This window comes from Lampetra planeri, chromosome 12 (genome assembly GCF_965212315.1).
Source record: "Lampetra planeri chromosome 12, kcLamPlan1.2.h2, whole genome shotgun sequence".
NCBI lineage: Eukaryota > Metazoa > Chordata > Hyperoartia > Petromyzontiformes > Petromyzontidae > Lampetra > Lampetra planeri.
In genome coordinates this window covers 2598422-2614696 of record NC_136118.1, presented here as the reverse complement: position 1 = coordinate 2614696, position 16275 = coordinate 2598422, and the positions used below count along the sequence as shown (strand labels likewise).

The window sequence follows — 16275 nt, the reverse complement described above, 5'->3', positions numbered from 1 at the left end:
CCGAGTGGGGGGGGGGGCGAAAGCTGTTGCGGTTTCCGCTGAATTCGGCGTTTGAGTCGCGGAGTATTTAAACGGATTACGCGCTAAGGGGGACGGGATTGTGCTGATGGTGGCGCGCTGCAGAATGCAGCTGTGGGATTTTAGTTGCGGCTGTGCGGCTGGAGGGCGGTAGGGCGGGTGGTGGGGGGAAGAGGGAGGGGTGATGGGGGGAAGAGAGAAGGCTGGTGGGGGGAAGAGGGAGGGGTGGTGGGGGGAAGAGCGAGGGGTGGGGTGGGTGGGAAGAGGAAGGGGTGGGGGTGCTGTTCGGTGGTGGAGGTGGGCGGGGGTGGGGGAGAAATGTGGGCAGGTGGTGGGAGTAAAACAACGGGATAACGACGCTGCAAGCTGGCAAGCCGACACACTCCTTGGCGAGCCTCGATTGTGGTTAAGGGGCAGCGATGGGCCAAGTCGCACTTTCACGAACCGTTGGCGGGCAAAACGACGCAGGCGAGCGCGCTCCACTTTTCGCGTTGGCCGAGGAGCACGGCAAACGAGCGCGAGGCCTCTTCTCACTCTCGTTGACGTTGGGGTCGCGGGTTCCGTGGCATTGCGTGAGGCCACGGTGGCCGACTCCGTGCCGTTTGCGCAGCGAGGCGGCGGGGCCGCGTGAGATGAGGTCGCGGGTCGCCGGTTTCTCGCCTCCGCTTATAGAGGGCAGCGACAGCCCGCGATTGGTGCTGTAGCTGGAGAAAATAGCTGTTTGATTGTGTGTTTATATACATATATATAATACTTGCTCTTTGGTTCTTTCGGTAAAGTCACGTAGATAGAAAATACAATTAAAATAATAAAAAAAACATTTAAAATATTAAAATATATAAAACTCACTATTTTTTATTTTTATTATTTTTTTCTACGTGACTTTACCGAAATAACCAAATAATATTAACTCCTGCAGTCACGAAAGTTTTAAGTAACAATACATACTACTTATTGTTCTCCCCTCGTATTCGCGCAGCATGCGCCACGCGCTATTGCGACATCACCACCCTTCACCGCCTCCCACGCCGCGACACCGCCACCGCCGCCGTCGTCATCATCATCATCAGCACCCTCCAACCCCCACGTATCCACCCATTCCTCTCATCCTGCTCCTCCACCTCCCCGCAGTCTCTTCCCAGGACTGCGCGACCCGCAGCCCTCCGTGAGCTGTTGTAAGAAGGCGGCCCGAATTGATGCGAGAGCGATCCGATTGAGAATGTTACGTCACCGGTATGAACCGTGAGCGCAAAGTCAGCTCGGTTCGCCGGGTTTGTTACGCGGTGCGCTGACAACGACACTGCCGCTCACCGCCGATGTGGACAGCGCGCGCAGAGCCCCCCACAGCGCGTGCAAAGCCCCCCACAGCAAGCGCGAGCCCCCCACAGCGTGCGCCTGATGAGGCAGCGCGGCTGCTGCTGCTGCTGCTGCAGAAGCTCGCGCTGTGTTTATTTTTGGGGCCGAAGCCCCAGGGACGCGCGCAGGCGACTCTAATGAGGGGGCCGCGAGGCGGCGGTGGGCGGGGGCCGGGGGGACTGCCCCAGCCTGTGTGGTTGAGGGGCGGGGGATGAGCGGGGTGTTGGATAACGGGGGGGGGGGGGGGGGAGTTTAAATTAAGACGTCGGCTCCCCGGGCGGAGCGCCTTGTTTGTCATCCCTGAGATATAACGAGGACTCCGACCGCTAAATTTAGACCGATTCCACGGCGCCGATCCCCGAGGTATCGGCGCGCGCACCGCGGTGGGGCGAGTTCGCGTGGCTCCAGGTGAGCGGCCCGAGGCGCTAAGGGCCGTGTATTTATACCCTGGGTTTAAATAAAGACCTCGAGTATTCTTGTCCCCCCCCCTCCCACCGAGGGTTGGTTGAGTTTTGATGAAATGATTGACGGCTTCAATGATTGTATGTATAAGCAAGATGTGCACCATCACGCCATCGAACAGAGACGATCACCGCCTTTGCGCGCTGTCAGACGCGCGAAACGGCCGTCTGGAACGCTCCTCCTTCCGATATTTGGAAGCCACTGGAGCTATGCACTTTTAAATCATCGACATTGAAAACTAATTTCATAAGAACTGCTTCATAATCAACGTTTTTGGGTTAGATCGCGTTACTTATAAATGTGTCGTAACCCTCCACCAAAAAAATGTAAATGTTGTGGTTTCACGCTTCAACACACCGGTGGGCTAAAGCAGTGAACTATTTGTCTCTTGTCAACGTGAGACTTTTTTGCTGCTTAGCCGTGTCGGGTGGTGGAGGGTTACGACACATTTATAAGTAACGCGATCTAACCCAAACATGTTGATTATGAATACTATTGGTCGCGAAAGCCTACGCGTTAAATAAGAACTGCTGTTGGTGTTTAGTCTGTTGCCCTTCCCCCGCACCTCCGATGAGCATGGTTGGCTACGGAGGCACATACATCAATGTCCATCTGTATTGCCCTCTCCAGCACGCTTCAGTCGTTTCGCGCTCAATCGAACATTGCGAGCATCCGTGCTCGTCCGCTCTTTACAACCCTCGAGCCTGTGGTGGAAATTCCACATTCCTATGGTAGGGGCGAGGCTAACCATTGGACGAAACCACTGATGACGCCGCCACAAAGCGCTACCGATGTTACTGACCCCCGTTGGAGTTGAATGATGGGTTGGAATCAAGCCCCTGCCAGGATATTGGTCTACATAGTTACTCGCTAACAGCACTGACTTGCCGTCACAGTCCGTTAAGGCTATGGGGAGGATCGTTGTCTGAAGAATACTTTAGTGTGAATGCGTGTGCGTATATTACTGTGTAGGCATTTAACTATTTACACCTCTCTGTGCGTGTGTGTGTGTGAGCGTAGCGGTTAGCGCGCTGCACTACGAATCCGGCGAAGCGAGTTCGATTCCCGCTCACGGCCAACGCGAGTGACGATTATCTGTACCAGTCCTCGGCTTCGCCTAGGTCGACTCAGCCTCCAATGAGTGTCTGGTGCGGTGTGTAAACTTCGTCACTGGGGAGACAAAGGCGGCCATGTGGCGGGCTGCCCCCCCCACTCGCTCGTGTGCCGTGCCAGCCTTCCTAGGCGCTCGCTAACAGCACTTGCCCCTACAGTCGTTTAAGGCTATACGGGTGGAACCTTTGTCTTTTTTGTTTGTTTGTGCGTCTGCGCCGTTCACATAATTACGCCTTAACTTTTGGAGTGGGGGGTGGAGTGGAGTGGGGGGCGGAGTGGGGGGGGAGTGGGGGGGGGAGTGGGGGGGTGGAGTGGGGGGTGGGGGGGAGTGGGGGGGGGGTGGAGTGGGGGGGGGGTGGGGGGGAGTGGGGGGGGGTGGAGTGGGGGGGGGCGCCGTTAAAGCTCAATTCGCGGGGCGCGCGCACGGAGCGGTAAAGACGCTGGTGGCTTTTAATGAAGTCGCGTTCAGCCGAGGACGACAGAGGCGCTCGCGAGAGAAACAAACATCTGTCCGGCCCGCTCCGCCGCGAAGCCCACCGAGAGAGTGGCCGCGTTAATAATCGGTCGTGATCTATCCACTGCTGTATCAAGGTCTCCCCCGAGCCTCCGTGTGTGTGTGTGTGGGTTTTTTTTTTCTCTCTCCGGGGTTATCCTGGTTTCTTGCCGAGACTTTCTGGTCAGCGTGGAGAAGCTCTGCTCGAGTGTTTCTTCCGAGCTCCCTCTGGTGGACGACTTCCTGCCAGTGGTGGCCTGAGCGAGCACTTTCAGGGCTGCACCTTTATATCTGTATGTTGAACTTCTATCGCACTCGCACGTAGCCAACCGTGCCTTCTACTCTGGTGTCGTCCCACACGCAACTGACCCGCAGGACCCTCGTGAATCAGCGCCTTGAGACGTCATAATCATCAGCATAATCATCAGCATAATCATAATCATAATCAGCATCATAATCATCATCATAATCAGCATCATAATCATCATCATAATCATCATCATCATAATAATCATCATAATCATCATCATAATAATCATAATCATCATCATAATCATCATCATCATCATAATAATCATCATAATCATCATCATCATCATCATCATAATAATCATAATCATCATCATAATCATCATAATCATCATCATAATCATCATAATCATCATCATAATCATCATCATAATCATCATCATAATCATCATCATCATCATAATCATCATTATAATCATCATAATCATCATCATAATCATCATCATAATCATCATCATAATCATCATCATAATCATCATAATCATCATCATAATCATCATCATCATCATAATCATCATAATCATCATCATAATCATCATCATAATCATCATAATCATCATCATAATCATCATCATAATCATCATCATAATCATCATCATAATCATCATCATCGTCATAATCATCATAATAATCATAATCATCATCATAATCATCATAATCATCATCATAATCATCATCATAATCATCATCATCATCATCATAATCATCATTATAATCATCATAATCATCATCATAATCATCATCATAATCATCATAATCATCATCATAATCATCATCAAAAGCAGCAGTCGCGATCCACCCACTGCTGGATGAAGGCCTCCCCAATGCGTCGTCATCTCTCGCAAGTCCTGCGATGGAATGATCCGTCTAGTACGTGCAGACCAGCTGATATCGATCGCTCCACCTGCACAATGGGACGTTCTCTCGGACGCGTTCCCATCTTTTGGCTGCCGCTCCGTCGCTAGTCTCCACCCACTGGACCTCGTCCCGTCTGGCCGTGACGACGCGTCGTGCCCAGGACCCACTTGCTTTTCTTAACGGTCCTCGGCACGATGTCCCCCACGAGCTCATGTTCTCAAATACGTGCGTTTCTGCTTCCGAGCACAATCCCAAGCGTCCACTTCTCTTCCTACTACCGGACATTTAGAAACACGCCTTCAGATTATTTAGCTGCTGTACATTCCCACATGATAAGCCACTTTGTTGAGCTATCGCTTCTGAAAAATAAGTTAATAGTTCAGTGGGCTTTACCTGGTCAAATAGAACTCATTTCTTTCACATTTCATCTGTATATATATTTTAAGTGGTTTGTTTACCTTTACTATACTCTGCAACGATGCCATGTTTTTGTATTGTTTGTTGTTGCAACGTTCTAACCCACCCTTACGGGACATCTGTGACAAATATCTTAATAGCTCATCGGATTCCTCCAGTATAAATATTCCAATTATTCCGGATGATATTTTTTTTTGCTATTATAAGGAGGAAATATCCAAAAGTACCCAAAAATATAGCTTTATAAAATAGACACGTATATACCAAGTTCACGTTTCGAACAAAGGCACTTCTTCAGAGCAGAAAGGCTGTCTGGCTTGTAGTCGAGGGTCACACTTTACACAGCACAGTTTTTTATTAAACCTCGTCGAGTTTTTAAAATAGACACGTTTTAAATATTTTTGTCAAACTTTTCATTATATTGAAACATCAAATATAAAGCGCACATTAAACATCAAATGCGCCGAGTCATACTCTGTACGAGTAGGCAACTATTATAATTCACCATAGCTGAAGACAGTTTAAAAGCTTTGGTATTTTAATGCGTTTGATAAATGAGCGCCTCTGTATGTGACGCGTTTACAGATTTCTGCTCTCAAACGATGAGTAGCAATTTGTCAGCAAGTTTACCCATCCGTTTAAAGCTTTTATTCGACGAGACAAACATTGCTCACTAATTGTAAAATCGTCCTTATCAAAATATCCTAAAACTGCATCCAGCATTCATTTGGCAGCCTCTCTAGAACGGTGGATGAAACACGGATTCGAACCAAGGAGTTCATGGGTGCCTTGTCAGCGTCTCTCCCTCTCTCTCTGCGTGTCTCTGATCTGGTCACGATGAGCCCACTGCGACCGATAAGAATGGTGCGTGGGCTCTGGGCAGGACGCGTCGTCGCGAGACGGGATTATTTGGCTGTCCTTCCCCCGCACCTCCGATTAGCACGGTTTGTTCAAGTTCAAGTTCATTCAAGTTCATTTATTAGGTATAGCCCTGTGAGCCATTCGGCTCTTGAATCGGGTGCAACCGCAACAAACAAAAAACAAAAACATGAACAAAAAAACATCTTAAAGTGAATATGTGACTGAGCGCAAACAGAAAATCCAAGAAAAGACAGCAAAATATTGCAGAATTTCTTTCTGTGAAAGAAGTTCAGCATACATACACACCAACGTCGAGGGTGGCAGCCAAGGAGTTCCAACGCGTAACGGGGGCACGTCCACGGCGGAGATGGAGCGATGAGATCAGCTCATTCGCAGACAGACATCAGATGAGTTGCTAGATCGCAGAACCATGAGAGGTGACGGGTGGCTTCGCTCGCCATTCAGCCAGCTGTGGATAGAGCATGGCTGGTTATGGCGATGATGATGATGAGCTATCCCAACATTGTCTTTTTGAGCAGCACACTGGGATACACTACCCCGTGAATTATTTTATTTTACTGGTAAAATGATTTTTTTTTAGTTTAGAATGTTAAAGGAGGGAGGGGTGGTCAGAGGACGATGTGGGGGAGGCGGAGGAGGGGGGGGGGTGAAACCGCATCACCCGTGGGAAGCGATGAAACAGGACCTTTGGGTTCCACGGGGACCTCTGATCAATGACAATGCGACGTGGAGCCTGGCTCCCCGCGGGTTTGCCCGCGCGCGGTGTGACCTCGCGACTGTCGCGTGCGACCTGGGCAGCAGCTGTGATGTCGCGATTAACACGAGTCGCCCAGCAGCCTCCAGCAACCGGGAGGTTTAATCGAGAAATAACGAGCCGGCAAGCCAACCTGGTAAGGGAACCTGACGTTTTGTTGTTGTTGTTGTTATGGGGACTCGTTAGTTCTGTCTTGGTGCGCGCTCCATTGCCCATGCGCTGGCGTTCTAGCGTATGAGTGTGCGCTTGAACACGTGTGCGTACACGTGTGTGTGCGTTCGTTTGAGCGGTAGTGCAGTGGTTAGGGCACTGCGCTGCGAACCTGGCGACCTGAGTTCGATTCCAGCTTACGGCCAACGCCAGTGATGATTTTCTGAACTGGTCCTAGGCCTCCCCTAGGTCGACACAGCCTCAAATGAGTATCTGGTGCGGTGTGTAAACATCGCCACGAGGGAGAAAGACGCCCTAGCGTGATGCTGGTCATCCAGCTCTTCGTGTGCAGTGCCGGCCTTCTTAAGTGCTCGCTAACAACGCTTGTCCCAATCGGTTGTTCAATCTCTAAGGGGGATCGTTGTCTTTTTATAATTGTGTGTATCTGGATGCACGGTGTGTGTGTAGTTGGGGGCACGCCTCGTTCCTGTGAATGTATCCCCCCCCCCTCCTCCACCGTGAGGAACGTTCGGCAAACGTTCCCCCCATCCGAATCAAACGCCTCGTGGCAGGAGGCCAACATGCGAGAGGGAGTCAATGTCGAGGCAGGCCACGCACACAGGGCCCGTCGGGGATCGTGTGATCCAAAGGGTCCGTCACACGCAGTGTCAGCACGGGGCCACGTGGGCACTGGAAAAGTTCCGATTCATCCGCATTGGCCCTGCTCTGCTGCTGATGATGCTGATGATGGTGCTGCTGATGATGATGCTGCTTATGATCATGATGATGCTGCTGATGATCATGATGATGCTGCTGCTGCCGCTGATGATGCGTCTGTTGATGATGATGATGCTGCTGCTGCTGCTCCTGCGGCTGATGATGATGCTGCTGCTGATTATGATGATGATGCTGCTGATGATGCTGCTGCTGATGATGATCGCTCACCGGGAGTTAAACGGCGTGATCGCCCGCGGGAGTAAAATGCGAGATCACCCCCTAAACGAGTCTCAGCGCTGGGATGTTCGCCCCCCAATCCTTCTTCGCGATTAGTTCCGCTTGTAGTTGGGAGTCAGGGAAGCGGGGAACCCGGAGATAACCCGCCGCGCGCGCGAGGAACTAACACGCGGGAGCTCCACGCTGATGCGATTGTGAGCACCGCGCGCCGTGCCGCCTTCTCCTGGCCACCTCGCAGCTGCATCGCGCTTGGGAATAGCGGAGGGAGCGGCTTGGAATCGGTGGGTGGCGAGTTCGCATCCTCGTTGGCGGTTAACTGAGCCCATCTTCCCTCGGGGGTCGATAAAGTGAATACCACTTTGTAGAACGGTCAAAAGTGGTTATTGTTTGGTTGTTTTTTGTTCACCCGGCGTTTGGCCCATTGAGCTGCAAAGGTCTCTTTCTCAAGGTTCACCCGAGGGTGGAGGGTGGGGGTGGGGGGGAGGAGGCTAACAGCGGTATAATACAGAACAATTGAAACGTTGAAAACATAACAGCGAAACAATTTGAAGAGGACAATCCACCTCAACAGCAGCAACAATCGGCAGCTTCAACCTTTCAGGCAGCCGTTCAGACGGTATTGAACAGCGAATCACAAAAGATGATGGGCAACATCGTCATCATCATCCTCATCACGATCCACGGGAAAGATTGCCCCGGACGTGTCCGCTGCACGTTCCGTCGTCTGTTTCCGCTTTCCTCTGTCTTGCGCCAATCTGCTCCAGTGGTGGCCACATCTTTCCGGCACCGATCGTCAACTTCAAGCCTGCACTAAAAGCTGGAGCACCATACACGCATCAATGTAGAGGTGGGGGGGGGGGTTGTTTACACCACTGGCTATGGCGCCTTCGACAGGAGAAGAGGACCGATGCTTTCGACGCTGGTGTGATCAAGAGGATTGGTTTTGTCAGACACCGTCCAGTTGCCTTCCCCCCAAACCCGCACCTCCCCACCTCCCCATCTATATATATTTTTTCCCATCCGCACCGCTTCCACTTTCACAGCCAAAAGGCTCCCTGGGGTCGCCAGGAACCTTTCGGAGTGCGGAGCTCCGGCGAGTCCGGGCGGAGGGGCCGAGCGATGGGAGCGAACAGGCGGCTCCCATCGCCGCCAACGGGGGGAGGAGGACGGGATGAGGAAGAGGAGCGAGAGGAGGGGATGATGAAGAGGAGCAGGAGGAGGAGGAAGGGGCAGGTTTAGTTATTGACGGGCTCCCGTTGGTTTGTTTACATTGTGAAAGTGAGCGAGCGTGTTAAGAAAAACTGACAGCCGTCCGTTGGGACGATGAAACGAGCATCAAAAACACACGACGTAACTAACAATCATAATAACAACAACAACAGCCGCCCGAACCAGGAAACGTGACCCACATCGTGAGCGCGCGAGCGTGGGTGGGTGTGTGGGGGGGTCGTTCTTCGGGTGTCTCCGGTTACCTCGCCACGCGCAGCCAACCCCCCCGTGCCCCCCCCCCCCGCTCCCCCCCCCCCCCCGTTCCTCCCCGCCCCCGTTAATGGGATTTGGCCAAAACGTCCCAGTGTGGCAGCACTTATTGGATGAATGAACGGCATCGTCGTCGTTGTCGATTTAAAATGTCACGTTTGGTTTTAGATTATTCGGAAAAAAATGTCTCGTTGTGGATGGCCAGTGTCACAGATGGAGTCCCGCGTGATGGTTTTTTTTTCTGCAGGTAATGAGTTCACCTGCAGCGCCGCCGGTTGACGAATTTGTCACAATCCAGGATCGCAACTTGTTACAAGATCCAATTCGTATTTGTCTCGTGTGCACCATCTCATTTGTGTTGTTTCATTCGTTTCAATCTCGTTCGTAGTCATTTTTTCGCTCCATTAGCTTACACGCAACGTCATTCGCATTTCGTTTGCATCAACAATAAATAATGCATCATTGCGCGCGCAGGATGCGATGATGCGTGTACCTTGAGTTTAAGAATCGATGTCAATCGGCCTCAATCGACGAACCTATTCATTGCCCCGCGCTGTCCGTCTGTGCGACGCGTGCAGGCTTGCGTCACGGAGCAGGAAGAGATGAGGTGACCGCATCTTTGCCTCCTTCAGGCTCATCAGCACCGCGAGGCCGTGGGCCGCTAGCGACGGGGAGCAGCCTCCATCATGCGCCCGGAGACATCGATCTCAGACTCCGTCGACCACTGGAGCCTTCAGGACAAATGCTTCTCAGCCGCGTTCGCTTGAGCAAGGAAATCCCTGCGCCGGCATCGACTTCGCCGAGCCTCATCAGCAGGGCGCGGCCCGCGAGACAAATCGCCCGCGCGTGACGGCGATTCCGAGATGACGCCTCCGCCATCCCCGCTGCTGCTGCTGCTGTCCGTGCTGCTGCCCTTCCTGTCACTGTGGCTGCCCGCGTCCGCGCCCGCCTGCCCCCCCGACTGCCCCGGCGGCTCTGCCCCAACGCTGTCGGCACAGCGGCCCTCGTTATCGTCCACATCGTCGTCGTCGACGGCATCATCGTCATCGCCGGCGGCACAAGTAGCAGTCGGCTCGACAGGAGAGCAGCAGCATCAGCTCCTCGACGATCTCCAATATTTCCAGCACCACCACCACCACGACGACGACCGCTACCGCCAGCGCGATGAGACCTCGGCGGACACGGGGATGGCTCAGCAGCAGCAGCAACAGCAACAGGATTCGGCTGCGATCAAGCCGCGTCGCGGCCACGGCAAGGGCTCGCGCAGAAGGAGGAAGCGTCTGGAAGACGACCCGAGCCTCAGCCGCCGCCTGCCGCAAACCATCATCATCGGCGTCCGCAAGGGTACACGCGCTAAGCACGCGGACACGCGCTACACACTCATCGCACGTCGATCCACTGCTGGACGACGGCCTAGCGGGTCGCGGAGGTTATTTCCCCGGGTGCTCCGCGTTTTCCTTCGGGCGCTCCGGTTCCCTCTCGCACGTATTAACACTCTCCTTCATTTGCTGAGAACATCTTAGTGTATGGAGGGCCGCAGAGCTTGGGCAGTTGTTGGTACTTTAGCGTCGGATCTTCAACGCCGGGCTGCTGCTCTACGGCTTTGTCTGTGGGTCCTCGGCGATCGTGGGAGATGCCGATCGCGTTATCGACCACGACGACGCGATCTACAAACTGAACAGATTAGTTGGTGGTGCTGCTACTGCTTCTGCTGCAGTCCCATTGGTGCACACGCACAAGTAACAGACACTCAGCACATTCGTCAATAAGACCGTGGCCTTAAGATTTAAAAAAATGGCCATTATTCATAACTCGTGTGCTAAGGGCACAGTGTTATTGACGAATGCGTTGGAGTTTTTTATATAAACGTAACGTTTACACCGCTCTTGAGCATCAGAGACTGCCTCTCTGCGGCCACATTGCGTGGGCGGGCGGACGCCTCAGTCGACCGCACCAAAGCCCTCGGCCGCAGAAGACAAAGATCTCCCGTATAGCCTCAACAGACTGTTGGGGCAAGTGCTGTTAGCGAGTAGCAGGCCGGCACGGCAGACGAGGGGGTGGGTGGCCAACACCACAGTCGCACACTGGAGAGTTGTACATTTTCCATTAGTGCGCCAGGTATCGGCATCTGCCATAGATTGGACGGATACGTGTTATGGTGGACCACGACACGATTGCAGCCTGTTACGGCTATCTCCGCTGGCGATGTTAGTTTGTTTATTATCATTACCGTGTCATCATCATGATCATCTGTATTTGACGCTGCAGGCGGGACGCGCGCGCTGCTCGAGATGCTGAGCCTCAACCCGGCGGTCGTGACGGCGGAGACGGAGCTCCACTTCTTCAACCGCGACGAGAACTTCGCCCGCGGCCTCGAGTGGTACCGCCAGCAGATGCCGCCCTCGCGGCCCGACCAGGTCACCGTGGAAAAGACGCCCGCCTACTTCACCGCGCCGCAGGTGCTGCCCCCCCCTTCGACGGGCATCGGGATGAGATCGATTCCCTGGCCTGGTGGACCGAGTTTGACTCTATTAGTGGGAGGCGTTAGTGGGGGGGCGGGGGGGGTTAGGCGCAGAGAGGTCTCTCGTGTGTGCTGTTGGAAGCAGGGACCCTCCTGAAGCAGAGACATGGAGCCTCAATTGCCAGTCGTATGGTCTGAGTGCAATAGTCTGTGTGTCCATCTGTATGTCTCTCTCTGACCATCTCTGTCTCTCTGACCACCTCTGTCTCTCTGTCCATCTCTCTGTGTATCTGTCTCCATCTGTATGTGTGTCTCTCTCTCCATCTCTGTGTCTGACTCATCTCCGTCCGTCTCTCTGTGTCCAACTCCCATCTCTGTCCATCTGTCTCGTTGTCCAACTCTGTCTTTCTTCCCCGTCCTCCGTCTCCCACCGCGCTGGAAGGTGGCGGCGCGCATGGCGGGCTACCACGCGCCGTCCGGGGGGAACGTCTCCGCGCTGCGTCTCCTGCTTATCCTGCGCGACCCCGTCGAGCGAATCCTCTCCGACTACACGCAGGTCGGATCCTCGCTCCCTCGCTCCCTCGCTCGCTCGCTCGCTCGCGCGGTGCCGGCAGCCACTCACCCGGCACACCACGCCCAGTATACTCGCTCCTCGCATCGCCTCCGACTACGGAGTTCTAAAACGCGTTCGCGCTTACCTCTCACACCTTCAACGGTGCTGGCCACTTGCCACTTTGGGCCTTCGCGTCTCTGCTCGGACAACAATCGTTGATATATTTATTATTTTGGAACATACTTTTTCACTATGAGATCTCTTTTACCAGTGGCAAAATATAATGGTAGGTTTTTACCCTTTTAACTGGTACAAAACTGACACCTTTATTCAAGGCATCATGTTTGCAATGACCACAACACAAGTAGTCAATAAAGCAAACAAAAAGAAGCAACTCTGATAAGGATAATAATATGCACAGTCATTGAAGTTGATTGGCCCACACCCGAGACGGCTTTCTTTAGCGCCTAGTCCCCATTGGTGTAGGGCCAGATGACACCAGAAGGCGTACAACTCAAAAACAGTGCAATATCAGAGTATTGAGAGTTCGGGGTAAACATTTACACTATGAGATCTCTTTTACCAGTGGCAAAATATAATGGTAGGTTTTTACCCTTTTAACTGGTACAAAACTGACACCTTTATTCAAGGCATCATGTTTGCAATGACCACAACACAAGTAGTCAATAAAGCAAACACAAAGAAGCAACTCTGATAAGGATAATAATATGCACAGTCATTGAAGTTGATTGGCCCACACCCGAGACGGCTTTCTTTAGAGCCTAGTCCCCATTGGTGTAGGGCCAGATGACACCAGAAGGCGTACAACTCAAAAACAGTGCAATATCAGAGTATTGAGAGTTCGGGGTAAACATTTACACTATGAGATCTCTTTTACCAGTGGCAAAATATAATGGTAGGTTTTTACCCTTTTAACTGGTACAAAACTGACACCTTTATTCAAGGCATCATGTTTGCAATGACCACAACACAAGTAGTCAATAAAGCAAACAAAAAGAAGCCTTCTGGTGTCATCTGGCCCTACACCAATGGGGACTAGGCTCTAAAGAAAGCCGTCTCGGGTGTGGGCCAATCAACTTCAATGACTGTGCATATTATTATCCTTATCAGAGTTGCTTTTTTTTGTTTGCTTTATTGACTACTTGTGTTGTGGTCATTGCAAACATGATGCCTTGAATAAAGGTGTCAGTGTTGTACCAGTTAAAAGGGTAAAAACCTACCATTATACTTTTTCACCCCACACACCGCATGCAGCATAGCCTTGGGTACGAGTCGCATGCCACCTATATCCGGAGTATATACCTGCGACCCAGAACATACCTCCGATTAGCACAATTGGCGACGTTCAGTGCGACAGAAGTTCAACATACGGGACATACTGAGCAAGAGAACTCAAGCCCCATGGTGTGCGTTGTGCCGGGTGACCAGGGTGCGTGCGTGCGTTGTGCCGGGTGCGTGCGTTGCGCAGGTTTTCTACAATCGCGCCGAGCGGGGGCGCGAGTGCCCCCCACTCCGGGACTTCCTGCTGAGCCGCAGCACGGGGCGGCTGCGACCCGACTACAAGGCGGTGAACCGCAGCCTCTACGCAGGTGAGAGGCCGTCACAGCCGCAGCGCCTCCACCACCACCATCGTGACGACAACCATGACGACGCTGATGGTCGTCACAATGATGAGACATGGATATTGGTGGTGGTAGTGGTGGTGGTGACTATGCCAGTGATAATACATGTATGTTGAACTTCTTTCGCACCATACGTAGCCAACCGTGCTAATCAGGTGCTGGACGATGACACGTTTAATACACTGCATTGGTCGGTCGAAACAAATGATGACGATGATGATGAGCAAAGACGACACTAAATTTCGATTTAAAGCTTTCGTGACTGCAGGGATTCATCTTCTTGGTTCTTTCGGTAAAGTCACGTAGAATGGGAATAATAAAATAATAAAAATAAAACATAATAAAATAATTCTCACGACGTTTCGGCTGCTTGCGTTGTGGCCGAAACGTGATTTTACCGAAAGAACCAAGAAGAAAAAGACGACACTGTTGATGATGACGCTGTTGATGATGACACTGATGATGACGAAGACGACGATGATGATGACGACAACCACATCCGTTACCCTGCGACCCCCGTCCCCTCCCCTCCAACCCCCATGGCATCCACCGGCCCCGCCACCGCTCAGACCACATGGAAAACTGGCTGCGCCACTTCCCGCGCGAGCGCCTGCACGTGGTGGACGGCGACCGGCTGATCCGCGAGCCGCTCGCCGAGCTGGGCCGCGTGGAGCGCTTCCTGGGCCTCGAGCCGCGCATCTCGGCCGGCAACTTCTACTTCAACGCGACGCGCGGCTTCTTCTGCCTGCGCGACGCGCGCCGCCGCCGCTGCCTCGACGACTCCAAGGGGCGGCCGCACCCCCGCGTCGACGGCGCCCTCCTCGAGCGTCTGCGCCGATTCTTCCGCGAGCCCAACCGCCGCCTCTTCCGCCTGCTCGGGCGCACCTTCGACTGGCCCTGAGCTGCGCCCCCCCCCCACTCCCCTACCACGGCCGTCGCCCCCGTCCCTGTCCCGCAGCGCCCCCCCAAGAAGGATTGGTGGCGACCGCTCGCCCGACCGCTCGCTCGCCCCCCCCCCTCCCGTCCGCACGGGAACGGGACGACGATCGGCGTGGGAGAGGGAACCGCCGAGCGGTGTGGATGTTTTGCCCGCGGGTAAAACTGGTTGGGCGGGAAGCGAGGACAACGTCGGGTTGGTTATCCCGAATGGAACTTTTGTTGGCGGAAGGGAAACCATCGTTGCTCAGTTAAGACGCCAGCCCGGCCCCCCCACCAGCCCCCTTACCCCCATTGCCGAATCCTGGATCGGTGCCGGAAACCAGCGGAACGTTCGCTCACTGCCGCTGAGCATGCGGCCGTGATGGTCGTGATGACCGTGACGGCGGCCGGAGTTAATTTCAGCGGCCGCCCCGGAGCGGCGTTCTATCCCCCAGAGCGGCACTCTCTCGGCACCAGCTTATTTCTTTTTCTTTACACGAACAGAACAACATTTTCATCGGTAGAGTTTTAGTGGAGGCCACTGCCTTGTTAATCGTCCACGTCTCTTACCACCCGGCACCGCGATGAAGACAGGAGCCGGAGAGAAGCGAAACAAAAAAAGATCTTCTCCGCGTGGACTCTGAGTGGTGGGCGTACGGTGTTGTTGTCTTTATATATATAAGTGACAAACGCGATCGATCGACGGGCCGCGCCTCTCCCGGCTTCTCCTGGAGTCTGTGGGCCACGGCGCCTGAGGTCACGCCCAGCGCTCCAGCTCGATCGCTCGCTTCTTGTGAGCGTCACAGAACAGCAATAAACTAAGCGAGCCCATTCAAACTGAGGGAGTGAAAAACAAACAACATATGAATAACGGGATACGTTTAATAAAGAAGATAATTAATTCGTCGATAGAGGGACGGGGCCCCCCTGATGCGGCCCAGGTAGTACAATGGGTTGCGGAAGAGAGATGAAAAGCCAGTGAAATGCGGCGCGCGATGGAAGCGCCGTGGCCTTATTGAGTGAGAGCAATAAGAGCGTGCGGTGCGGGACAATTCTCAAAGTGTCACCACAGCGCCCAGCGTCGCCAACCTTAACACCCCCCCCCCCAGCCCACCCCACAAGCAACTCTCACGTGAAATGATAAAATTGGTTTTGCCTTACGCGCCCGCGCTATCGGCGGCGCAGGAAGGTTAAGCCGGTGAGATAATGAATGGAGTGATGATTTCGCCTGCGAGATGTTCTCTGGCGGCAGATCGGAGAGGGGACAGGGGAACTTGTGGCGATGGGAAGAGCCGCTACCTCCCCCCCTCCCCCTTTCCACGGGAGTGCGAGGGGGGGGCGTCTCTCTTCTGCTGTGAGAGGACGGGTTCGCCCGATGAACTCAGGGGGACACTTTTGAGCAATATTCCTCCTCCTCTCCTCCTCCTCCTCCCTTGTCTTCTTTGCGCAGCATTT

At 53.3% G+C, this 16275-nt stretch overlaps 1 protein-coding gene across 1 annotated transcript in view; it reads left to right on the top strand.

Moving 5' to 3' along the window:
* LOC144721519 (heparan sulfate glucosamine 3-O-sulfotransferase 1-like) overlaps positions 1 to 15709 on the top strand; it is a 72029-nt gene extending 56320 nt beyond the window's left edge. Inside the window, exons 2-6 of the mRNA XM_078599189.1 lie at positions 9824 to 10589; positions 11514 to 11704; positions 12149 to 12262; positions 13749 to 13869; positions 14472 to 15709. Of these exons, the coding sequence (XP_078455315.1) occupies positions 10109 to 10589; positions 11514 to 11704; positions 12149 to 12262; positions 13749 to 13869; positions 14472 to 14803 (1239 nt within the window). The 5' untranslated portion in view covers positions 9824 to 10108 and the 3' untranslated portion in view covers positions 14804 to 15709. The remainder of the gene's footprint in view (positions 1 to 9823; positions 10590 to 11513; positions 11705 to 12148; positions 12263 to 13748; positions 13870 to 14471) is intronic.
* The last annotated feature ends 566 nt before the right edge of the window (positions 15710 to 16275 follow it).